General features: G+C 36.7%; 1 protein-coding gene across 1 annotated transcript in view; it reads right to left on the minus strand.

Annotated features, from left to right (window-relative positions):
* ptprub (protein tyrosine phosphatase receptor type Ub) overlaps nucleotides 1-27,657 on the minus strand; it is a 269,588-nt gene that overhangs the window by 21,600 nt on the left and 220,331 nt on the right. The window contains exons 14-23 of the mRNA XM_073872305.1: nucleotides 26,033-26,171; nucleotides 21,857-21,886; nucleotides 21,492-21,652; nucleotides 17,871-18,058; nucleotides 13,721-13,793; nucleotides 13,475-13,551; nucleotides 11,278-11,295; nucleotides 7,399-7,435; nucleotides 6,376-6,473; nucleotides 2,043-2,159 (exon numbers count right to left, since the gene is read on the minus strand). Coding sequence (XP_073728406.1) covers nucleotides 2,043-2,159; nucleotides 6,376-6,473; nucleotides 7,399-7,435; nucleotides 11,278-11,295; nucleotides 13,475-13,551; nucleotides 13,721-13,793; nucleotides 17,871-18,058; nucleotides 21,492-21,652; nucleotides 21,857-21,886; nucleotides 26,033-26,171 — 938 coding nt within the window. The remainder of the gene's footprint in view (nucleotides 1-2,042; nucleotides 2,160-6,375; nucleotides 6,474-7,398; nucleotides 7,436-11,277; nucleotides 11,296-13,474; nucleotides 13,552-13,720; nucleotides 13,794-17,870; nucleotides 18,059-21,491; nucleotides 21,653-21,856; nucleotides 21,887-26,032; nucleotides 26,172-27,657) is intronic.

Raw genomic sequence — 27,657 nt, forward strand, 5'->3', positions numbered from 1 at the left:
AATATGCCTAAAAGCTGCTGTGTGACAATGTATACAGCTCACAAGTCAAAAAAACCAGAAATAAGCTTTTATAAACTGTCGAGCCGTAAAATCCAGCCTTTAAGGAGAAAAAACTGGATCGCCGACTACGTTTCCCCCTACTGGGTGCAGTTCTACTAATATAAGTACTATGAAAAGTTGCCTGTTTCCACTTTTGTGTCTTTAAACGCTCGTTTTTTGAAGTCGACAGCTTATACAAACTTATTTCAGTTTTTTTTTGCTTGTTAGCTGTACACCTTGTCACACAGCAGCTTTTAGGCATTATTCAGTTTTTAAGTTTTATCTGTAATACGTTGTAATAAGTGTAAATACGTTTTTATAAGCTGTCGACCCCAAAAAACGAGCGTTTAAAGACACAAAAGTGGAAACCGGCAACTTTACATAGTACTTCTTTTAGTAGAACTGGGTCCACTAGGGGGAAACGTAGTCGGCGATCCACTTTTTTCTCATTAAAGGCTGGGTTTTACGTCTCGACAGCTTATAAAAACTTATTTCTGGGTTCTTTAGCTTGTTAGCTGTACATATTGTCACACAGCAGCTTTAAGGCATTATTCTGTTTTTTGTTATAAGCCAGAAATGACAAGGAGGCGGCCTGTCGCAATACAAAGTCAATGGAGACGGTTGGATTGTTTTCCCCCCGGTGGGCGTGGTTTTCAAATTTGCATAACTGCGCTCTGTCTCTATTGCTTGCACATAAGTTAAACATTCATCAAGCGGCAACGTGTGCGTCAGCCAATCAGATCGCCTTATGCAAATAACCTAGGCAGAGCCAGCCAATTACGTTTATGAAAGACCGGAGCATGTGTTGCGCCCACTGTGATTGGCTGTTGGCCACGCTTCAGACAAGCCTTCTGTCAAGTGTTAACGCTTATGCCCCGTAAGAGATAAGACAAGAAATGACAGAAGGAGAGGAAACTGAACTGTCAGTTGTGTCCCAATTGCTCACCTGTGTGAATACACAGATTGAAAGCCTTCCTAATCCGAAGCAACCTGCCCCACCATGTCACATACACACACATGTAAAACACACACTTCATCCACCCACATCCTCTGTATTTGATTGACAGAGCTGCAAAATGCAAAACTCACATCAAAGGATGTTGAAGGAGTGATGAGGACAGGGGGCTTAAACTGAGCTAATTTTAGTAAATAAATACACACACGTTTAGCCCCTGCAATGTCATATTGTACCAGAGAGTGAGGGAGCGTTCAGCTCTAATCCTTAAACGGGCAGCTCAATGAACCTTTGCTGGGTATCAGGCTCTTTTCACCTTTTTATTTAAAGGCACAATATGTAAAATGTCAAAAACTACTAGCACAGTATAACAGATTTTGTTTACATATTTACATCATCCCAAATGTTTTCTGCAATCAAAAAATTATAGTTTTAAAAAGTGTTGTGTTCCTACAGTAGGTTGACCGTCAATGGTGTCATGTCCCATTATCCTCGGTTTCCACTTTTAATGTGGTAGAAATTATAGATGTGTTGGATTCGTGTAGAGCTGCACAGACCAATTAAGCTGATCGATCTGCGCAGTGCTGGATGCAGAAGTAATATATTGTTGTTCCTATCAAGCCACTCTGTTGGCTTACATTTTAACAAAGGTTATAAAATTTGGGTTTAGTACATTATTCATGAACAAAATTTGTGAGTCGCATTAGATTGATTTCCAATCTGCAATAAGGTAAAAACTACAACTCCCATCATTCTACTCTCCTTCACAGAGGCATCAAGCTTCGACTTTGTTTTGGAGAGAGTTGCATCACACAAACTACAAATATTATTAAATTCACATAGAATTAAGTAAACATGTTGGTTTAGTCTTTAGCACAATATCAACCAGCTTTGCTGATCATGTTGTGCAAACAAGCTGGAGTCTTGTTTGCAATCCTATTTCTCATTCTTTTCTATAATTCCTGTCTTATCTGTACTATCACTATCAATAAAAAGACCAAATAAGAGCATATTGAAAATTCTTGCACGTAGAGTAAGAGTCTCGTACCCGCTCCAGGGCAAATGTTCGCACTGTGTACTCTGCCAGTGTTTCCGTCTTCAGCAGCGTTATCTTAATGTCTCCGTACATCTCTGACTCATCCGGCCAGTACTTACAGCATTTCACCTGAAACACATCCAAAACAAACAAAGTCTGGGATGAAAACACTTGTTATACTATGACAACATTATTAAAATGTATTTTTAAATGTAGATAAATACAACTGTTTATTATAACTGTATCCTGTACTGTATTTTTATCATTATTTGAGTACATTTAAAAATATGGAAACATATTCATAATATAAAACTAGTAATAATAAAACATATTTTATGTATACCATTGCAAATATGGTACTGTACACAATATGGTTGTGTGGTTTGAAATAATGGTTCCTCTGACTAAAAAATCATTACAATGAAAAACTGTCACAAGCTTGGAAACTTAACATTTAACTTTATATACAGCATGGTTTTCTTAACCATATCGCCAAGCCCCTAGACCAGTGGTTCCCAAACTTTTTCATCGTGTGGCCCCCCTTGTGTGCATTCCTTCGCGGCCCCCCAAAGAAAATTTGTGACAAAAAACTGTTCTAAAACTCAACATTTTAATAATAAAATAAAAAAAACAATTAAATTATACAAAAAAGTAGTGCTTTTGGTTAGTAGCCTTATTTTTTTAGGTTTAATTACACAGAAATCATGATAAATTAATGTATTTCACAAAATGTCATAAAACTGGGGCCCCCCTGGCACCATCTCGCGGCCCCCAGTTTGAAAACCACTGCCCTAGACAATATAACGTCAACTATATTCAAACCATATCTTCCCCTTAAACCTCCCATAACACATGCTGTTATGTTAATAAAAAAAAATCTCATGTTAATCTTGAGTGCCTTTAGAGTAGTATTATATCCTTAATATCTCCTGAAAAAGTCTTTAGTTTTATCAGATTTATAAAAGAGAGATCAGCTCTACCGATAGTTTACGGAAAAACACGAGTGATTGAAGCGTACCACAGGAGGAACGAGTCACGACCAAGCAACACACACAAAACATTATCCCACTATCTCTAAATAACTTACAGTATAATTTCCAACATGTTTGTATTGTTTACATTATATGCACCAATTGCTAACAAAACACAAACACTTAACGCCTGTGTCTCATGTCCCGGTTGGGACCACCCCATTTTAAAGAAATCCAGCTTTAAACAAACACACTTGCACAATTGCTACCCCGGATAAACAAACTATATTCATTGTTTCTATAATGCTGCGTTCATTGGGAAGCTGAACAAGCTTAAATTTCCTTCAAAACACTTCTTTGGTGACGTTGATTTCATATCAGCTCTTGATTGGTGTGCGTGCCAATTCCAATTAAAGTGCTATTATAAGGACTTCCACTGTACTTCCTGCACTGAAATTGGCCATAAAAAATGAAGCAAGATTGTACGTATGAATCTTTCATGTTCAAAAAAACTTTCCGAAACTTGTACGAACCCTGGCGAAGTGCATTCGGCACAGAAATACTCTGTCATTTGTCCAACTGGTTTTTTACATTAAGTCTTTATTTAGCATTAGGAATCCAACTCTTAAACCATGTTAATAAGTCAGAACACATGAAATAGCTTTAGACCCCCCCCTCCATTAATAGTACCCAAGCAAGTCTTTTCCAATTGACTCTTTTTTTTTTGGCCAATTTTCAGGTTAAAGCTTTACCAGCAACAAATACCATAAAAGTAATGAACAGAAAGAATTTCCTTCTTGTGTACAGTAAACCAACTTTATTTCTGCATGGCTATTACCACAAACTGTTAGGATTAGCTGTCGGACACAAGCCACTATCCATTTACCCCTGTGGTTCAAAGCTTTTATCGTAAAAAGGAAACGTGCATTTTTTATAAAAGAGCCCCAACTTGATAAGAGGGCAGGAACTGGCTGTTAAGAGGTCTCCATAGCAGTGAAGGGCCAGGTGTCGGCATGGAGAGGAAAATGGAAGAGGAAATTATGTTGGAGGAAAAAAGAGATGATTTAAAACCACTGTAAAATGTGAGCAACAATGTATGATTGGAGAATGCATTACAAATTTATTAGAAAAGAGAGACGTCATATGTACTTCTTCAAATCTTCATTTAGTTAACATCAGTACGGACATATTTATATACAAACAAGTGTATGTGATAACTGCACTGTATTGCATTGGCCTAATAAAACATACTGTGATGGATAATGTAACAATGTTAGTATCACATGGTCGACAAGGAAATATATGAAGAGTTTGGTTCCAAAACGCAATTAATCCATTTTGACTAATTTCTGTAAAAACGTGTTTTCTATACCAAGAAAGTGACAAGATGAAAACCACTATTTTCTGTTACAAACTTTCACACAGCATCTTTAGGTTATAAAAACATAAAAAATTCAAATCCATAATTTGATTTTCAAAGATTTATTATAAAAACAAATTATTTTTTTCCACAAAATGCAATAAATCCATGAGTTTTTTTTTGGAAATGCTATAAATCTATTGTATTTATATATAAATGTGCATTCATCTTTGTTATATTCATTTAGTTGACTAGTGGTATAGACGGTTACAACATAAACAAGCGGCTGTAACTTCCGGTAAACTCCGCTAAGAATAAATAACAACAAAGTTCTTTAAACGTAGTTTATTTATATAACAAGCAAAAAAACAACACATAGATTACCTAGAAAACCAAAACATTTCTTATTTTCTACGAGGTATTTGTTCAAGAGATCAGTTTAGCAACTAGTCAGACCATTAAAAAAAATGAAATTTGAAGTAAAGTTCGGATCCAGACGTGTAACGCATCAGTGCACGTGCCTATAACGGTCTATACACTGATTAAAAAAAATAAACATTAATGGCATTAATCAAAACACTTACTTTGTCATATTAAGAACACTGTCATTGCTGCTGTCATCCTTGGGATGTCGTTGCTGAACTTTTTTTGAAAGCGATCAGCTGTAAAAATTTTTGGTCCTGATCGATTTTCGTTGGCTTTGAGTAAAATAATGTGTTAGCATGACAGAAGCTTGATGCTGTCGTGTGAGAACAAGCAACAGTCTGCATTTTTCCATCTCCCGAGTTCCTCTCGTGTAAATTATTAGATTTTGATGGCTTACGTTTCTTTCCCGTCACAGAAAATCACCACAGGTTTATCAATGCCATCAAAGTATTATTTTGTTTTTGTTTGTTTGTTGATCACGGAGTACAAAGTAGATGAGGAAAACTAGGATTCCGTGTTTATTCAAAGCGCCACCATTGTAGTTAACAATGCGTGGAATGGTGCGCTGTGATTTGTTGAGCAGATTTATTGCATTCTGCAGAAAAGGAGGACTGGCGTTTATCGCGTTTTGGGAAAAAAGGGAGAAAAGATGACAGAATAACACGGCAGATATAGGATTTTGCGTAAAATTAAGAATTTACTTTTTAACTCATTCACCGCCAGCCTTTTTGAGAAAAGTTGCCCACCTGCATTTTTGTGATTTTAAGAAAAGTTTCACAAAATTCCTTGCAGGAAAAATTATCTTCTATAAATATATAAACATACAAATTATATCATATTAAAGAACACACCCTTTGCTTTCAAACAAACAATAAACAAACAAACAAAATGGGGAAAAAACGTTTCATTATATATTTAATTTTTCCACTTAATTTAACCACTGAAATATGGATATTTCTCTTCAAAAATACAACATTTTGAGCAAAAAGCTTAAAAAATTACACTTTCACTTTGAAATTCGTCCAGAAAGGCATATTTATTAGTTAAATATTAACTCATAATTGACGAGATAACTCGTCAATGGCGGGGAATGAGTTAATACTGACCTGATACAATACTGATTTTGGCGGTAACTTGTTTTTTTTAAATAGCGTTTATCGCATTTTGGAACAAAACTTTCATTTATACATTGATACCTTATTCATATGGTACATGCTACTCCAATCCAGACAGCAGACAACTCTGCACTGGAGTCATCTGCTGTCTGGGAAGAGACAGAACACTGTGGTATTACTAAAATTTATTATACAAATCTTGACAATACCACGGTTTGTGAGCAAAATAGCAATATATAAATACCATGGCACTTTTGCAATTGTGTACATGTATTGTAAAGTACATATCCAAATCTAAAACTAATTTTAAAAAAGCAGAAAGTGATGTCATAAATGGAGAGTGATGCCATTATAATGAATTTCAAAGCACATCAAATCACACATAACCGAAAATGAATGGCATGCATATGTGTAGGGTGAATGAGAACAGGTTTATGGGTTAGTGTGCGGATGAGGACGTTTCTAGAACATACCCTGCCCACCTCCACTAGCTTGGTGATCATGACGATGCTAAAGCAGTTCTCTTGCCAAACCATCCTCCAAAAATCATAGACCGTCTCCTGCTTGGGCCCTGCAAACAAACAAACACGCACATATTCAACGAACAGCAGCCAGCGCTCCAGACGGCGGCTTTAATTTACGAAGTGTCACTGCGTGTTATAAGGCACTTCTGTAATCCGGAGCCTCGCAGCGAGTAATTCAATAGCAGCCATTTCTGGGTGAATGGAAGAGTTTTTAACCTCAGCAGGATGTGGCGCTCTGATAGAAAAAGCTAATTTCTCCCATCAATTGAGTCTGCCTCGAAATTCAATTAGAGGCTAAGACAGACAAACCACAAACACGTAATGATTTATTTATGGAAGATCTAAAACGAGGAGAAAAGAGGGTGACTTTGTTTTGATAGAGCTGAGAAAAGGAAAGGTTATGTCTAATATGTGACACACATACATTTATTTTATAGAATTTCAATTGACTTTTAATGTGTTTATACTAAGCTAATGATACTTAAGCTTAACTCTCCCACAAATTCTTCTGCATAATAACGGTCTCAATAAATTATTGTTTAATAAGCCGTTTAACTAGTCGTACGGTTGGCCAATCAGAATTAAGTATTTCAGTAGGTCTAATTACCCAACAACCTCTGGGGACATTTTGTCCCAAAATCATAGCCAAGTAAACCCCTTACACACACATCTGAGACTCCCTGAGGTTATGCAGGTGTTGCCATTTATGTCGATAGAGGTCTCAGATGAGAAGACAACAGGAAGTTATTCTTCCTCCGCCACATGCATCTCTATTCACACACACTCCCTTTCATAATTCTACTTGATTTCATCTGTAATTGCTTTTAAGGTCTCTCATACACACAACCCCAAAAGCTCAGACTAAAGATAGAAAAGGCTTTTTCCACCTAGGAACAAGCCACTTCCTGACAGAGCCACATACAGTAAACACACACATCCATCTCCAAGTCCTGTCCAGACAAAGATACTCACCCTGAGTGGCGATGAAGTGGTTAGATCGATGGTAACCCTAAAAGAAAGTGAGAGAGAAGGGACATGAGTAAGCCGTTTGCGTCCCAGGAACACTTCGCCTGCTATGTCTCTCACATTTTCTATTGGTTCTTATCTCCCAGTGAGTACAAACATCCTTCAGTGGTCAATGGTTGTTTGCTTCTTCCAGTACACTGACTAATACATTTTACAATTGTAAACTCTCCTAAAGTTCAGTTCTTATGTCTGCTTTATAAAATAAGTGTGCATGGCAAGCTACAGTTCCAATGTTAAACATTTAAAGGTACAGCACACTCACAATAATGTTGTGTTTGTTGAAGTTGCCAATAAAGCACTCGATTTTGTATTGATATCAGCGATTTCGATGCAGCATCACGCAAAACGTTTTGATGCCTAAAAGTTTAGTTTAGTTTAAATTAATTTAGTAACAGAATCCCCTTAGATCAGTGAAATTTTAGGTTAAGAGGGAGATAAAAAAGTATTACATGGCTGTAAATTGTTAATCACATTTTCTGTGCGAGCCATTTAAACTTACGTTACATTTTGACTAGTTGAGTAGCTATAACTTACTAAAACAAGTACTTGCTTACTTTTCACTTTTAACTATCAACTATGTTGATATAACTTACAGATTACATCAGTTTTACAGTGTAGCCACACTAAAGGTCGGTTTTTTACACATACGCGAGCGTACATGCACAGTCATATGCACAGCCTTGCAAAGCATAGTTCATTTGACTCATACACGTGCAATGGCGTTCACCGCATGCGCATTGAGACAAATTAGAACAAACATACTACATACATCAAACATCCTGTCTGCGCATGCGAAACTGACGTGTACAATGTACAGGGTTACCACACCTTAGTTAACTTCAAATTCAACCTTTCAAGGAATTTCCAGGTCCAATATCCTCAAATTCAAGGACTAAATGTGGGGACACATTTCAAGTGAGAGCAAGGTTACATCGTGTTACTTTTTAAGATACATTGTTACAGTTCCCTTTCAAGGAACTCGCGCTGCATCACTGCGGTGACACTTTGGGGACGCCTCCAGGGGTAAGTGCGTCTGAATGTGTATATCAAATTCAACCAATGGTGAGGCTTAACGACAAAGACAGGGTGACGCAGGATTCAGGAAGTATCGATATCTGAAATATTGCCAAAGACGGCGTTACAGGGAAGCAGTAAGTATGGCAAGGGATAGGTAGTGCTTGTTTCCTTCTCAGAGAACAACAGTTACGTACGTAACCCGAGACGTTTTCATGTGTCAAACAGAATTATGCAAAAAAGCATTTTGGTATGAATCAACATTCGCATACAGAAGATAAAAGCATTTATAGCAAACATTTTAGCACGTGTGCTTAAAAAGCCTAGACTTTTTATATTATCCTACACTACACAGGGAATAATGGATTTTTTTTTTTCAGAAAACTTCTTGCATAAAATATATTCAAGCACTTTCAATGACCTGTATCTATATATGTATATTTTCAAAAAATAGGGCCTTGAATTTTTCCCCCCGAGATTCACAAACTTTCAAGGATTTCAAGGACCAGTGGGAACCCTGAATGTACGAGAAGTTAAAAATCCAGCAGTGAACGTACAGTACGCGCACTTCTGATGGTGAAAATTTTGCGCTAGGGTGGTCCTTATAATAGGTCAAAATATTTTTTTGAATGTTCAACTCTCACCCCCTAATTGTGTTAGGATATCAATAAAAACACACTTTGTGCAAAATTTTGAATTGTTCCTACAATATCTACAGTTTGCTCAAAGCCTTTGAATATTTCCGAAATCACATATTTTTGCAAAACTGTAGCATTTAAAAATGCACAACATAAAACTTGTTTCTTGGAGGGTAACTTTGTTCCAGTTATTTCAGTCTATTCTGATCAGAGTAACCATATAGAGGACTTGCTTCGTGTTGCTTCAGCCATTGTCTCAGTGTTTATTGTCTATTGTGTTTCATTCACATTGAAGCTTTCTTGCTTTGAAAGACATTTCACAACTAAAATAGGAGTTTTAATTGCATGGAGCATTGTCAAATAAATCCATTGCTGCCATAAGAATATATTGTTAAACAATTACACACAAAGTTTCACATTATACGCAAATGTGTTCAACTTCAAAGGTCTTGAGCAACCTCTAAATATTAATTAATATTGAAAAAATTAATTGTGCCCATTTTTTTATTATTTATTTAAACATATTGGTGGGGTGAGAGCATGAACTTTTAAAAGTTGAAAAATAAGGACCACCCTATTGCGCACACTGTAAGCGGACAGTAGACTATACTTCTAAATAGCTATATTTAACTTATTTAAAGATTTTTTTACATATTCTTATTTGTGTTCTTTTAGCACATAACAATGAGAATAACATTAAACTTCACAAATTTCAACAACTAAAATACACCCTACATGAAATCGTATAAATTAATTCATTAACAGGAAAGCCATTTTTTAAACTATAGTTAGTATTTTTCCTATTCTGTAGTTACCCTCCAATACTATAAATGGCACAACTAACTGAGGCTCCCCAAACAATAAAGCCAAAAAAATATTTTTAACGTCACCCTCCTGCACTCAAACATAAAGCTCAACATCAAAGAAGATCAGCTCCCTATACAATACCACCATCAGCTCATGCTACAAAGAGAAAGGAACTCCAGGAACATCCCAAACCATGCAATTTATTCATCAAAGCTAAGCTTTTTCAAAGAGCTACCTAGGGGTGCACGCAAAAAAGCGGATCTGCTTTTATTAAACAGACAGTGGAATAATGGAGTCATGGTTTTTATTCTTGTTGAGTATTTGCCGCCCAATTTAATAACATTCTAGCATGGGCTAAGCTATATCCTACGCAATGTGCAAGCAAATATGGAAACAGATTCACTGGAAATAGAAAAAGAAACTGGATGTATCATTCTAGCTTAGCTAGTCTATGGGGTTTGTATATGTATACATATACAAACCACATTGACTAGCTAAGTTAGAATTATACAATATATAATATATATAATATACACTCACTAAAAGGATTATTAGGAACACCATACTAATACTGTGTTTGACCCCCTTTCGCCAGAACTGCCTTAATTCTACGTGGCATTGATTCAACAAGATGCTGAAAGCATTCTTTAGAAATGTTGGCCCATATTGATAGGATAGCATCTTGCAGTTGATGGAGATTCGTGGGATGCACATCCAGATATATATATAATAATGAGAAATTGAACAGGTGTTCCTAATAATCCTTTAGTTGAGTGTAAATATACCTTCCCTTTGCTAGCCTATAGTAACTGATTATTCACCATGGTTCTCGACAGGTTAGATAATAAAACACTGAAAGTGTGCATTGCGACTAATTTACAGTAGACTTAGTCTGTAGCCTTTTCTGGTTGAAACAAACAAACAAAAAAACATACGTAAAGTACAAAAAGAAAAAACAATTACGCCGTTTCACACCACATGCGAAAGAAATAAAAAAAACTGGTGCCCATTTTAAAAAGTATTCGTATTGCACGTGTAAGCAGTGTATACTCGTATAACGGGACTCCCTATAAGCTTCTGACTTCTTGTTTGTGAATCTCGTCTGTTTTCAACATCCCGTACTGTGACATACAAATTTATCTCCAAAGAGGATCCACTAAGTTACAACTAAGAGATAAAGGACAGACCCCAAAATGAAACTTTTTAGGATGAACATAGAGGAGATCTCTCTGTGTAACAGAGCTGTTTTTCCACATGTTTAAATAATCCAGACAGAGCAATGCAATGGCATGGAAAAAGGAAGCAGAGAGAAAGCTGGAGGGGGAAGTAAAGAGAGAGAGTCAAGAAAGAGCAGTGAAGTACTTACTTCCCTGTTTATCCGAATCTACAGGGTCCAAAGTCGAAGAGGTGAGAAGGGGGTAGAAAAAGACAAGACAGAGTCTAATTAATGAGAAGCTGAAGAGAACTTGAGGATTAATAGATCACATAAAGAAAGAGAGAGAGAAAGAGTGAAAATTAGAGAAAGACTTGTGTTAGCTGGCTAACCTCTACTATGTCAGGGGACAGACACTAGAAATGGAGACGTATATTTCAGATGTGAAGGTGGAAAGAATTCCAGATATTAATAAATAATGAACACTAAAAATTATGTCCAAGTATGACAAATATTTGGAGGTAAAAATGACATAATATCCAAACAATGTAAATAATCACCTACTCACATAATTAAATGTTTAATACTTTCAACAGAGCGACACAGTCTGTAATATGCTTAATGACACACACATTTCACACAGAATAAAAAACACTATCTAGCTAGTCGCTTACTATATTCAGACAGTCAAGGTGAAATAAGTGGAGCGTGTCTGGCTGTTGCCAAGTCAAAGCAATTATTAATTTTTTATTCGCAAACAAATCCAGTGAGCTGCCTCCAAAGGATGAATTTTAAGGCATCAGAGGAGCATTCATTGAAATGTTACCGAAACAAGTGAAAAAAATCTATTCAGACAAGGTAAGAGAAATGCTAATGTAAATACTTATAAATGTTTTAGCGCCAAAAATATAAATATAAAGAAAGGCTTTTGTGGCCCAACTGCAGGTTGATTTCCGCAAATAATCAATAACAACAGAGTCCCTTTAAAGTAGAGATAATTTATGATCAACTACACTAAGCTAACGTTATTGTGTAAAATTAATGTATACGAAGTTAGCTACGTGTGTTCTTCCCTGGCTGCCGAACCTCTCTTCGCACAGCGGTGATCCATGCTCGACAACTCCTCGTCTTTGGGAAACTGACACAATTTTACTTTCGACAAGCTATTTGTTCCAAAGGTCAGTTTAGCCACCAGCCATGGCTGCGTTTCCCAAAAGCATTTTAGCTAACTATGGTCATTGTTAGCGTTGAACTCTATTGGTAAAAACAGAACTTGTATGGTTCTGTTACTGTTGTCATATTCTTTTTAGTTTGTTTCACTAAACTGCATCTCTGCCTTTATAAGGAGTACTTTACATGTACTTAATTCTTTTTTTTTAACTCCACAAAAAGAATCGAGAAATTGTGACAGCCCTAAATTCAATGTAGAGGTATATGCAGTCAGTCCTAACATGCATTTAAAGTGTAAATTATTTTTTTTAGCAGGTAGATCTAGTCATTTTAAAAGTAGATCACCACACAAAAATGTCTGGACACCTCTGTGCTAAGGGAACTTTGTTTACACCTGAGCGAACTCCTCAATTGCAGGTTTAGAGAGGGCAGAGTTTCCAGAAAAATAATTTCAGCTGGTGTGTGTGTGCGCACAGACAAAGAATGACCCCTAAAACACTTTGAGATAAAGGTCAGTAGGCAATGCAACACTACGATAGAGGTCAGTAGGCTATTCTCCACATCCCACTACATTCACTCCAAAATAAGATTTTGGACTGGTCAGATACTCTAAAAAAAGAACAAACCACCAACTTTCTATAAATAGTGGCCTAATAAGCAGCTTTTCTAATCAAAAATATGATTTTGTACTCTGAGGCTTTGTTCACACTGCACACCAATGTGCTTTTTTGGTTTTTTAAATCTAATCTTTAGGACTGATTGTTCAAACCGCTGTGTTTTTATTATTGCTATGCTTTTATTATTATTGTGCAAAATAGAATTGTGTGACACTGTTGTTCTCATTTTTTCCTCCACCTAAAAAAATCTAACCCTATGATGTATAGATCACCTATTGGTCACAGGTTCTTGAACTTGAATTTGCCATTTTTTCACATAAGCTTGTGTTTCCTTTCTGCCATATTCGCATGCGAATGAATAAAAGTCAATGGAACAAAAACTCTAGTATGACCGTGGCTGCGTTGCTATGGTAATGGTGGACCAATGGCTATTGAATCCGTTTAAACGTAAAAACGAAACGTGACTTTTGTTGCCTGTCTGAACAAAGCCTGTGGCATGCCCAGAGTAAGAAGAGTGTCCACAAATATCATTTAAACTCATGGGGAGCTACATAATGACTAAAACAGTGTGAATGTTTGTGAGTCCAGCTGGGGAGTATGAGGGTTCGTGACTGCTAGCTTACATCGATATAATTGGCGTTGATATAGTCAGAGTTGGGATCCCCGAGCAGCGGGTGCAATTTCACCCTGTGACGGTCATCTGAAACATAAAGAGAAGCGCATGAGAACAACGTGCAGGGACATCAAAGCTTTACATTATTGAAATGAAACTGAAGTGATATGTAATATGCATATAATTGAGAATTTTTAAGACATTACTCCCCAGTCAGAGTAGCCTTTATTATTATATGCATGAAAAAATGACTCACAACCCATTAGGGTATCGTGTCTTCCCTTAGTTTTATCCTTCTTCTTATTGATATCCCAGCCATCAAAGAAGCTCTAAAAATATATGATCAAGAGAGAGGAAGAGGGAGAAAGGAAAAACTTTGTAAGTTCTTTATGAGAAACATCCTTTAACTCTGTTCGAAAGGGATTTGGTTTTATAAAAGTAATCGTTTCACTATTATGTAAATACCCAACTAGTGCACCACCTAGGGCAATACTTCCCGGTTTTATAAGTAGCGGAATAGCGCATAGGTGGATAATTGCGGTATTGCAGATTGACGAGATAACTCGTCAATGGCGGGGAAAGAGTTAAGGGTTAAACGTACCCGACTGTTTTGTAAATTAACTATTTAAAACTCCCAATCCTGGGGGGATCCTTGGGCCTCATTTATAAAATGTTTCATAGAAACCATCCTACATTTGATCTTACGATCATTTGTAAACGCGCGTACCCCTTTTTTCAGATGTGAAATTTATCAATCGCAAATGTTCTTGAACTTGTGCGCAGCTGAGCAGTTTCAGATCTCCGCCTTTAAACAGTGCCTAATTTATGTCATTGACATATAAAAGAGCGCTTGTCAATGTTTAAACACAATTTCGAGCAGCAAAAATGGCTTATATTTCCAAAAACCTGCAGCAATCAGACAAGCAAAAGTGCGTATGTCTGCTCAGACCCTGACGTGGCGCAAAGCACTTTTCCATGTCAAAGACAGTTTTTATAAATATGGACTTTGCCGTGGATTTTTGAGTACGCACACTTTACGATCAAATCTGTTGCGTATGCACGCTTTATAAAGGAGGCGCCTTTTGTTTCAACTTGGATTTGGGAGTGTTCTTGTTAGGGCTACACGAGTATGGAAAAAATTATTTGACGATTATTTACCTTGGTATTGTAAGTGCGATTATTATGGTTGATTAATATTTTTTATATTAAACGTGCAGTGTGTAAAATTTTAGCAGCATCTAGTGGTGAGGTTGCGAATTGCAACCAACGGCTCAGTTCACTGCTCACCCCTTGCTTTTGAAACACATAGAGAAGCTACAGTAGCCCCCGCCAGAAAAACATGTCGGAGACAACTTAGTAAAAAAAAGTTTATCCGTTAAGGGCTTTTGTAGAAACATGTCGCACAAAATGGCGACTTACACGTAAGGGGACCCTCAGTGTATGTAGATAAAAACGTCTCATTCTAAGGTAATAAAAACATAACGGTTCATTATGAAAGGTCTTTATACACCCCCGATAATATAGTTTTGTATATAATTTTGCATTTCTGTCAAAAGATCCTTCTAAAAATTACACACTGCACCTTTAAAGTTTTGAAATGTTTTATACTTTCTGTAAAGCAGCTTGCATGGTAGATTATAAATATCCAAAACTAATGTAATGTATGTAATTGTTTCACCCATAATTGTAGTTTTTCGATTAATTGTGCAGCCCTAAGTTCTGTAGCTAAGTTTGTAGAGCGTTACATGAGCAGTGCAAGATTTTGGGGTTGATTCGCAGGAAACACACATACTGATAAACGTACACCTTGAATGTACTATAAGTCACTTTAGATAGAAGTGTCTGCCAAATGTATAAATGTAAACATTTAAGCCAAATCCCCCTGGAAGACTACACTGCACAGTATTTTCTCTACTACAGTACTAATACCCTGTCAATAAGTGCTGATAAATAGACTGTACTTGTGATCCGCTGGGAAATAAAGCTTATGAAACCTGGTGCTTCTCTCTCAAACTCTCCGTTTCTTCTTTCCGCTTACAAGGCACAAAGACACTGACCTCGAAAACACTCACACGCAGACATACACCCAGTGTCACTGTGTCCAGGAGAGTGTGTATTGATTTTTGAACTGAATGTGTTTCACACTGGGGGGGAGGAGGGTTTAATGAGTCTACAAGCTGAGCTGTGGAGATGCGGCCCTGCGGTCTGATTGTGTGGAGAGACGTTTTGTCTCGTAGCTCGGTGGACAACAACAGATAGGAGAAAGTCAACAGTCCACATGAGTGCAGCTCTGAGAGGAGATACTTGAGACGCAACGCGAGGAGAGAAAATTAGCTACAGAGGAGAATGGTGGGGATTTAGTGGTGTAGTGTTTTATGCACTTATGCTAAAGGGGCTATCTGACCTCTATTTTGGAGTTTAATAACTGCTCTTTCTTATTCCAGGGGGGTTTGATACAACTCTGACTAATAGTGCCACAATAAACTACACAATTCTGCATTACAGGGTTTGGGGTGAACTAACTGTTAAAGCTGGATTTTCCAGCATGGTTTACACATGTTTTTGAGGATTTGAGTGTGTGTGTGTGTGGGGGGGTAGATATTAAATTATTGCATTCATATGCTTGTTTGTGTTGGGGATTTTGTGCAGAAGTCTGTTTTGACAGCCTCCAGGTCTCTGAAATCCAGGAACTGATGAAGGCCTGTCTCAGAAAGACAGCCAATGGCACAATTATATTACAGAAGATATAAATTAATACGACAGCAAACATTTGCTCAATTATTAGGATACACATGTTTAAGCCTAACGTTTGTTTATTACATTTTTATGGATTTGGGAGATGCTTTTATCCAAAATGACTTTGGCATTCATTCTAAGCATTACAAGGTATAGACGGTTTCAGCAGTAACAACATAAACAAGCAGCTTTCGTGGTCAACATGTAACTTCTGGTAAACTCTGGTAAGAATAAATAACAATAAAGTAGTTTGAAGGGGGTCGCAGACTGGTCGCGCAGCTCAGCGCCGCATGGCGTCGCGTCTATTCAATTCAATTCAATTTGATTTATATAGCGCTTTTCACAATTTGGTTACATTAATAGAAACAGAAATCGACAGATAGCACAACATAATACACAATAGCACAAGCAGCTAAATTTGCTGCGGCTATAAATCAACATTAAAGCGAATGTATTACTAAAGTAACGTATAGAAGTTAAGCCCAAGAAGGCTGCCTCCCCGGGTTGAAAAACCCCCTAGGAGAAAAAAAAAACCTATGACAAACCCGGAGGTATCATACACCTGAAGTTTACATTCAATAGCGCAAGCTTAGTCAGATAGGCGCCACCTGTCGGCGCCGGTGTGCGTATACTCATAGAAAACAATGTGTTTGATTTTTTTCAGAACTGCGCGGCGCTGCGCGTCCGGTGTGTGACCCGCTGTAATGTAGTTTATTTATATAAAGCACACTAAACAACACCTAGATTACCTAGGAAACCAAACATTTGTTATTTTCGATGAGTATTTGTTCAAGAGTTCAGTTTAACAACTAGTCAGACCATTAAAAAAACTTAAACTGGAAGTAAAGTTCGGACCAGAGACGTATCGCGTCACCGCAAGTGCGTCCGATGAAACCGTTACACACTTCAGCATTATGTGTCTTTCCTGGGATTGAACCTACAACCTGGTTGCTGTAACTACTGTATGTTTTACCAGTTAATGTGGACATTTCACAAGACATTTTTTTAAGATGTAAAATAAATATTTTGTGTCTCCAGAGTACGTATGTGACGTTTTAGCTCAAAATACCATATAGATAATTTATTATAGAATGTTTGTATGTGTGAACAAAAATTGGCGCGTCCTTTTAAATGCACATGAGCTGATCTCTGCACTAAATGGCAGTGCCGTGGTTGGATTAAGAGGTGGTATTATCCCCTTCTGACATCACAGAGGGAGCCAAATTTCAATAACCTATTTTTTCACATGCTTGCAGGGAATAGTTTACCATAACTAAGTTACTGGGTTGATCTTTTTAACATTTTCTAGGTTGATAGAAGCACTGGGGACCCAATTATAGCACAGTACGATTTTCATGATATGTCCCTTTAAGCTATGCATGTTCCATACTTGCCCAGTAGATGCAGTTTGTGCTTAAATTAATGGAGCAAACTCTCATTTACTTAGTAGTAGTAATTAGTAGTTACTAGAACATCTGCTTTGATCTTTCTGCTTGCCTATGGTGAGATTAAAACACACATACCTGTGTAGAATACAAGGCATCTCGAAACATTCTCAGAAGACATGCAGTACCCAAACACTATTCATAAACTATCTAATGCACCAAAAACATCCTGTTCAATTCCAGACTTATCGTTTTGAAACATAACTGACAGGTAGACTGGCCTACCTCATACTCTTGTTTAAAGCCATAGCCCTCTGCAGTTTTCATCTGGTTGATGTGTTGCAGGAGATCAGCCACACGCACTGCTGGATGAAGCTGGCCTGTGTGATAGGGTGATCCCTTACGACCGCACTGTCGCCTGGGCGATCCACCAAGCAGACTGCTGGACTCGTTCATAGAGCTCCGTGGGTCACCTTTGGTGATAAGAAAATGAACGCACAAATAAAACCATTAACATTTAAAGGGCCATTACACTTTTTTTTAAATATACTAACTTTCCAGCTCCCCTAAATGATATTACACAGCAGCCGTAAATAGTCCTTTTAGTAACTTTCAATGGCAGGGGACTATTTTCGGGCAGTGCGTAATATCGCTGCGCCTGCTGCAGCCATGTTACAGCAGCAAAGTCCTTGATTATTACGCCAGAATGAGAGTATAGTTCCTAGCCAAATCTGCCTAGAAAATCACAACTTTTCATTTTCTGTAGGTCTTAGTACACGATGTAACTACAGAAGAGTCAAGTTTTAAATAGGAAAAATATCGAAACTTTTTTTATTTTTTAGCGTGATGCTAATTGTCTAATCAAATTTAATGGATTATGCTAAACTATGCTAAAAGTGGTAGTGCCAGACCCGGAGATCAGCTGAATGGATTCCAAAACGGTAAAAATCAAATCTTTAACTCTAGGAGAGCTGGAAAATGAGTATATTTTCAAAAAAAGTGGAAAGTCCCTTTAAGCGTTCATCATGTATACATTTAAATTTTACATTATAAAGGATGCAGCCATACCTGCAGTTAAAAGGTATTTTAGAAAAGTTTCACAAAACAACCGATAAACATTTCATAAGAATAACAAAACAAGTAGAATGGGGTTGAATCTGATATTCATCATCCCTTATGGCATTTCAACTTCTGTTTATAATTAATATTCATAAATATAATCAGGGAGCAATTATGAATTCATGACAAGACCCATGCATTCAAATAAATTAACAGTCTGCTACTCATTTCTCCACGGTAATAGAGAAGAAGAATCTCAGACAGCAGACACTTGAAATGTGGCGAGACAGCTCTGAGACGTGCCATTAAAACTTCATTTTGATCAAGAGATCTCTCGCTTTGAAGCATCCAGTGCCTATGGAGTCAGATACCTTTGAACTGAATATTAGCATTTTTTCTCTTTTATTTTTGTTGCTCTAATTGCTTTATAATAAAAATATCAACTAAAAACGTAAACTAGCAGTGCTTTGTTAAACTGTGTTTTTTAAACTAAAGTAGGAGAGAGTGGGGTAAGCTGTGTCACTTCTGCTACAGACACAGAAATAAGAAAGGAATATGTAAAACAAATACACTTAAAATATTATCACATCTGCTATCAACTGAAAGTAGCCATATGAATATATGATGGACCTGTTTGCAAAATATAATCACGTGACCAAAATAATCCAGTTTGCAACATAAGCTGCTTACCCAGTAACACATCTTACTCCATTCTCACCCATGCTGTTCTCTCTTTCTTATTGGTTTCCATTGAAGTCAGAATTTAGTTGCATCTTGACCACATATAAAGATGTGGATAGCAACACTTGCAAAGATGTAAAAAACAGTTTACAGAAACTTTGATGCCTTTAAGGAGGCTTTCATGTTACCTACAACTGGGAACAATTAACAAGACCTAGCGCACTGTGTACACGACTCAGTCCACAACCATTCAATTGTGCTCATTATATTTAGTGGTTGTTAGTGTTGCATTTAGCACCTGTGATTTCACGCTGCGTGTGCGCGAGAAAACATGGGTTCTTGCACTGCCGCTTCATTATCATGTTTTAATCCGTCCCCCATCAATTAAAATCTGCCATTTCTACTTGAGTTGTCATATTTTTTAAACTCGATTTCCATCATTAGTTCAATGACAAAAATATTCAGAGTGGTTGGATTAAGTAAAAGAAAATTGCATTGCTAAAAAACGACATTATTTTGTGTATTTGGTATAATACATTGTGTTTACGTAGTTTATGGTTCAAAAAACAAATTATTTTCCACATACCGTACATATTCCTGTCTTCCTGAAACGCACTGATTTTGTACAAAGCTCATCGATCTAAAAAGCACCGTGTCCCTCTTTAGCCAACTAATCTGTACATTGTAATTGGCCTGAATATGTCTGACGTCAGACAGAAATGTGACGCTTCTTACCATGTTTGAAAGATTCGCTCACAATGAAATGCTAACAGGAGTTAACTTACAGGCTGTAAGTCCGAAGCAGGAGGAATTATGATAATGTCGGTCGTGTCTACGTCAACAGGCCCAGGAAGTAAACTGTTGCCTACAATCCATGTGTTTGTTGTAGTCCAAGAAAAGAGATTTAATTTACGTTGGAGATGATAACTCGCATCATTGTTTACTTTGGGGTTTGTACCTTTTGCATATCGTTAACATTTACTAATACAGACCAAAGGAAATTTAAAAATGTGAATCAGAAGATAGGTGCTCTTTAAAGGAATAGTCCATTTTCTTAAAAGAAAAATCCAGATAATTTACTCACCACCATGTCATCCAAAATGTTGATGTCTTTCTTTGTTCAGTCCAGAAGAAATTATGTTTTTTGAGGAAAACTTTGCAAGATTTTTCTCATTTTAATGGACTTTAATAGACACCAACAATTAATACTTAACTCAACACATAACAGTTTTTCAACAGAGTTTCAAAGGACTATAAACATCCTAAACGAAGCGTAAGGGTCTTATCTAGCAAAACGATAATATATAAAAAAATAACAAATATACACTTTTAAACCACAATTTCTCGTCTAGATCTGGCCCTGAAAGCGTCAGCGTGACCTCACGCAATACGTCATGACGTCAAGAGGTCACAGAGGACGAACGTGAAACTCCTCCCCAGTGTAAAAGTGCATATTTTTTATTTTTATTGTCAAAAATGACAATCGTTTCGCTAGATAAGACCCTTATGCCTCGTTTGGGATCATTTATAGTCCTTTGAAACTCGACTGAAAAAAACTGTTAAGTGTTGAGCCAAGTATCAACTGCTGGTGTCTACCAAAGTCCATTAAAACGACAAAAATCCTGAAATGTTTTCCTCAAAAAAACAAAATTCTCGACTGAACAAAGAAAGACACCAACATTTTGGATGACATGGTGGTGAGTAAATTATCTGGATTTTTCTTTTAAGAAAATGGAATATTCCTTTAAGCACACGAGAACTTGGATATTTTATACAGCTAAGCAATGTCTATCCAAATTACATAAAAATATACACTAATGTTTTAACTTTTGCCTTTGTATTGCCAATTTAAGTTACTTGCAGCTTTATTTATCTCAAGTCAAACTGACAATATCTTTGAAATTGTACCCGACAACTCAAAAAAAAAATATATATATATTATAAGTACACTATTGTAAATCAGAGTAAGGAGATTCCTATTTTTATGTACTTAATAAGATTTTTATTGAACCAAAACTACTCACAGATTACAGCAAACATACGACAGTTCACAATACATAGAAATCTCCCGTGAGAAACAGCAATTTAACAATCAGGGTGAATTCTGTGATATTCCCTCAATATGTTTCAAATTGAAATGTTGTACAGGGTGTGTGCATGTCTTACTGCGTGTGCTGCACGTATGAGTGTCCATAAACGACAAGGCCATCCTCTCGTCCTCCTGTAGTGTGCTCTGATCAGTGAAACTGCGCTCCATGGAGCCCATCATGTTACTCTTCTCTTGCCTGTACGTAATGGGGGTCTTATTCATGTTCACAGGCTTCCTACTGCGAAGACATGGAGGAGAGGTCGAAAAGAAGAGGCAGGGAGGCAGACAAATGGAACGGGAAGTGAGATGGGGCGAGTTAAGGGAGTTGGTGAGAAAGAGAGAGAGAAAATCATCATTTTGAGGCTGCCCGGCCCTCTAAAGAGTGCACAAAAAAGCCACAAGATACAGTGTGATGATGTGCGATGGAGAAGAAGCCACTTACGGATAATAGGAATATGAGTGGTAATCCCTTCTGGAGAGAAAAAATAGGGAAGAAAGGGAAAAAGAGAACAAGAGGAAGAAGGGACATGAGATGCAAGCACTGGCAGAGCTCTGATTAGAGTGAAAAATGACAAGCCGTCAGGCGCTTGCATTTGCAGCGCGAGTAATGGGACACATGCAGCTACGCACAAAACCTCAGCCAGAGCGGGAAATGGCGGCCTAATGGAAAGCGCTGTCTTGTTGCTTTTAACGAGTTTAACAAAGTGACACGCTGAGATGGACTTTTACGTTCGCTTTACGCGATTGCAACTTTGTGGTGGTTTGGTGGCCCGCTGAGTTGGACTTTTGCGCTCGCATATAACTTCGCTCCGGTTTGGTAGCTTAATCTAGGCTCGTATCTGCAGCACTTCAAGCGTTTCATTGGGCAATTTAGAGAATCGAGGACATTTCCATCTGAATCTATATTGCAGAAGTTATAACTTCTTCTAGTAATTCAATTTTGCTTCGTATATAATGGCTTAAATAGTATATTTGTAATGGCCTGGTACAATATCGCACTTTCTATATCAGAGGATAGGACTCCCATTGCTAGCTGAAATAGGACTGCTCATATGACATTTAATCTCAATCTAAATGGCGCACTGAGGTTTTTTTTTACACTTTTACCCCATTTGTTGTAAAATGACAAAGAAAAATGGTTTAGAAATGTTCTTTTACATAATTGAAAAACAAATATCTCTGCTCAATCCAACATAAGGTGTTTAAGCCAGCTTGTGAAACTGATAGTTGTTTAGCTTCTGCTACTGTATACACTGTCACAAAATAAGGTACAAAAGCTGTCACTGGAAAGGTTCTCTTTAAAAAACAAATCTGTACAATTTAAGTATTTTTGAGGTAACAATGTGTACCAAAATGTACTTTTTTCCGAAAAGGTACTACCCTAGTGACAGCTTTTGTACCTTTTCCTAAGAGTTTAGTTGGTTAGGATCTGTACGGTTTAGACCACCATCTCACCATTCGATTTGTTGTTTTTGCAATAGTACAAGGACCATATAAAATGATCTATATCTTTATTAGAATACAGCCAGAAAATACAGGACATTTGTATGCAATATCAAAAAACAGAATAAATTTATAAGCTAAAGTGTCAAATACCTTAATGCATTACAAGTAACGCGCATTACGTAATAATATTACTTTTCTAAAGTAACGAGTAAAGTAATGCATTACTTTATAAATGTACAAATTAATATTTGATTAAAAAAGTAATGCGTGTAACTTTTCAGTTTAATTAATTCAATTGAAAAATAAAATAATGTACTGAATTAAACTGAACATATTAACGTAAAAATACGCACATTGTGCGCCTGAGCCGGAACAGTTTGAGTCAGAAACGGAGATGGCAGGCCATAGCTTGACATTTTTGCGATTATAAAAAACACCTGCAAGGCCTGAAAGAGATCTAGCCTCAGCCAAATAAGAAAAAGTAACGCAAAAGTAACGTAAGCATTACTTTCCATGAAAAGTAACTAAGTAACGCAATTAGTTACTTTTTTGGGGAGTAACTTAATATTGTAATGCATTACTTTTAAAAGTAACTTTCCCCAACACTGCTCCCTTTAAATTTAAGAAATAGCAGAAACCTGCATGATCTCTTAAAACTAAACGAAATAAAAGCCCTTTTTCTAATTTCACCTCAAAAGAGCTCAAAATGTGCTTAGTGCCAACAGAGATCACACTAAATACTGTTTTTGCCAAAAGCTGTCATGTTGTTCGGAAATTTTCTTTTACATTTTTTTCTGTATTTTCTATTTGTATCTTAAGAAAGAGATCAAAAAATAAATATGGATGGACATTAAAACTCGCTAAAACAACAAAGCTGGAGGTGGCCTAAGAATTGGCACAATACTGTATATTCATATAGACAATAAATAAATAAAAATATATCCACACTATCTGCCTAACCAGGGGTGCGTTTCCCAAACAACGACGTAACTCGTTGCTGAACGACCATAGTACGATCCATTGTTGGAGAAATGAACTACCTTGTTTCCCGAAAGCATAGTAATTTTGTCGCACATTCGTCGTTTGAACCATGTTGGTTTAACAACATAGTTGATGATGTCACGTGGGAGGTAAAGTACTAATTAATCTGTGCAAATCTATTTAATGTCAGATTATTGCTGTAAATAACATATTGCATCGGAAGACTGATTTATCTGTTGTTTATTTTCAAGATATTTCATTCACGCGCAAGTTCCCTCTTACGTCACTCCTTCCAGGGATTCCCCAGGGTCTTAAAGCTCGTATACTGCCCACATTCTGTTTACAACTTTAAAGACGTAAAATAGAAATTGTAGCTAAGAATGATGGATATAGACTGTACTCCGTGTCTCTGATTGGCCAGCTAATCTGTACGTTGTGATTGGCCGGGACACCTCTGACGTCAGCCAGAAATGTGACGCTCCTTACCATGTTTGATTCACAATGCAATGCTAACAGGAGTTAACTTACAGGCTGTGTACAAAGCGGGAAAAATTATGATAATGTCCGTCTTCTCTACATTATCAATTCCAAGAGGTAAACTGTTGCCTACAATCCGTGTGTTTGTTGTAAGAAAAGAGATTTACGTTGGAAATGATGACGCACGTCATCATTTACTTTGGGATATGTACTTTTTGCATATCGTACTACTGCACACTTACACACCAAAGGAAATGTAAAAACGTGAATCGGACAATAGGTGCTCTTTAAGATTTATAGCAATCTAAAACCAGCTACCATCAGAAGCAGTAATGAAAATCAGGAGAAAAATCTAGCAAAAGCTAAAGCTTATCGCTAGCCATGCATGTGAGAAATCCATGTGATAGATGGTAAATGGCTTAAATCTGATGTTGAAGATGAATCTGTAAGATGTCTTTTATCCAGATTCATCTTCAGTGATCGGTGGGCTTTTGATAAGAGTGGGTTAATAATCTATGAAAGCACACTTTCCTTTCTAATTATTGGCTGGTTTGCGGTTCAGGGTGGCAGCGGGCAGGGCCTAATTAAGTGAGTAATTGAATTGCATTTCTCTTTAATTAAATATTTCACACTCAGATAATCTCAGATGATGAAAACCCGTAGCGATCTCTTCGTCAATGCACATGGGAATGCATGAAGAGAACACTTGGGTGCCCTTCTACTGAGCCACTAATCACAAAAGGTAGGTATAAGTTAGTAATAGCTGAATGCACGTAAGCTGAACAGCCTGGTCTCTCAGGAACAGATTAAGTCTTGTTTGAAAAGACATTTAAAAATGGACCACAGACTTAATAAGTATATCAAAAGCAATGCAAGTTTTTCTTTTGCTGGCCTTTGAAATGTGCAGCTAGATTGTAAAAAACTTTTTTGTTTAATCAACTCAGATTTACAAGTCATGCCAATTTACTATTATTTATCTGGACAAGAGATGATTTGCTACAACTTATAAAAATTTTGACTTTTTTCAACTATATTTTATAAGTTATACCAACTCATCTGTAGTTATAACAACGCATCTCTAGCCAATATAAATAATAGTACACTGCAAAAATCTCTGGTTGCACATGATTGAATTAAGTTTTCTTAAAATGATTTTTCTTAAAAAAAACATTGTTGGATCTGTAATTTAATTATGTACACCAGTTCAACATGATTGAATCAAGTTTTCTTAAAATGAATTTATGTTAATTTACTCATGTGCAACCAATGTCCAGAAGTTTTTTTTTTCAGTGTAAGTTGATTTAACAAAGACAAAAACATTATTACAGTGTACTTAAGATGACATAAATGTGATTTAATTAAATAATAAAAAAAAATATTAAAGCAGGTGTCATGCAAATGAAGTTAGTTTTCCAAAACTTAAACATTTCTGAGACACCAGCTGTATTCAGTGGATGTACAAAGTCTATTCTTCTTAAAAGACTTTCGGTTTGCGGTATCAAAATAATTATTTTTTAACTCTATAGTTGTTGTTTTATTTAAAAACAGGATGGTACTATATTTCGAAAATACACTTGCTTTGATAGCTTATGCAGTGATGTTCAGAAACTGCTAGGTGTGACCTTAAGTGGACCTTTTGGAGCCACTGTTTACATTACATTGCATGGTTTAAAGCAAAGCATGCATTGTCTCGTAGATCTTTATTCTGACTTACCCTTTCTTGATGATTATAATAATTGCTCCTAGCAGTAATATTAGGACCACCAGGCCACCAGCACAAACTCCCAAAATCAGTCCCATCTCCTCTGAGCGTTGAGTGACCTCAAGAGCTTTCTGGTGGTCCTTACAGGCAGCTGAAGAACACACAAACATGCATAAAAGCATATTAATATCAGCATGAGATACAAGTGTACACAGTGGCACAAAATAACATAAAACACATTAAAACAAATTTTAAATAAATCCTGTGAGGAATATCACATCATATTAGAAGATGGAATACCTGATTAGTATAACAGATGAAATAGCTTAGCTGAAGTTGTTAACCCAGGTTAACCCAAAAGGCTTTGACCAAGTTTTGAGTATGCAAAATTACTTTGTACCCCTCAACAAATATCGGCAACAGGATAATGTCAACACTTCCAGTTTTAATAAATTATAGGTGAAAACAAACAAATAACTTCTGCATGATAACATTTTAAATTTAAGGGCCGGTCACATTATAATGATAACTGTAAAAAATTAGTTTTAAAATCGTTTTATTTTAAAGAGAATAGCGGAGTTTACACCACAACTATAACGATAAAGATACAATGAACAATATCGCTGGGATCACTTTCTAATCGTTTTTTCCCAACTGATGAACAATAAACCGTTGACAGCCAATCAAATCTATTTTAACTCCAAGTGCATGCGCATTACACGGTGGAGAAGCTCATTGCTGAGGTCTATAACACAAAATTACCTCAGGTGTCCAGCGGTGATGCAGTTGCTGTGAAAATACTATGTAATGCTTTTTATTCTACTACATTGACTATGCCAAAAGGTAAGATATTATATTACACAAACTGCTAGATTCACTGTTAAGAGATACGCAAATGGGCGTGTTGGGGACCTCTGCTGGTTATACACGCAGTGTAAATGCAACAAGAACAGCATATTTATGACATGTGAATAATTACAAGCGTTTTTATTTAATGGGATCACATTGATGGGAAATGAATTGCGCCTCGCGAGCGAATTAGCATAAAGTTATCATTATTTTTCAGCGGTGTGGACGCGAATACAGTTATTGTTATATTTAACATTACAGTTATCATTATAATGTGAATGGCCCTATACTTCTCCAAATCACAACAGTGTAACACATGTGTGTAGGTTTTTGCGGCATCTAGCGGTGAAATTGCAAACTGCAACTAATGGCTCAGTCCACATCTCACCCCTCCCTTTCAAAGCACATAGAGAAGTTATGGTGGCCACAACAAGACAAAAATGTTGTGGTCTGAGACAACATAGGTACAAAACATGCTCTATAGAGCAATTTGTCCATTTAGGGCTACTGTAGAAACATGGCTGCGCAAAATGGCAACTTCCATGTAAGAGGACCTGCAGTGTATGTAGATAGAAATGCTCCAAGGTAATAAAAACAATACAGTTCATTATGCAAAGTCTTTATACACCACTGAAAATATTGTTACGTATATTATATTGCATTTCTGTCCACCAAAAATGTACACACTGCACCTTTAAGTTGGTATTTTTTACTTTGTACTAACCCAAAAGGTCAATCTGGTATGATCTTCTATGGGAATTCACTTCAAAATGGTGTGTAACAACAAA

Source organism: Misgurnus anguillicaudatus, chromosome 10, assembly GCF_027580225.2.
Source record: "Misgurnus anguillicaudatus chromosome 10, ASM2758022v2, whole genome shotgun sequence".
In the NCBI taxonomy this organism is placed as follows: Eukaryota; Metazoa; Chordata; class Actinopteri; order Cypriniformes; family Cobitidae; genus Misgurnus; species Misgurnus anguillicaudatus.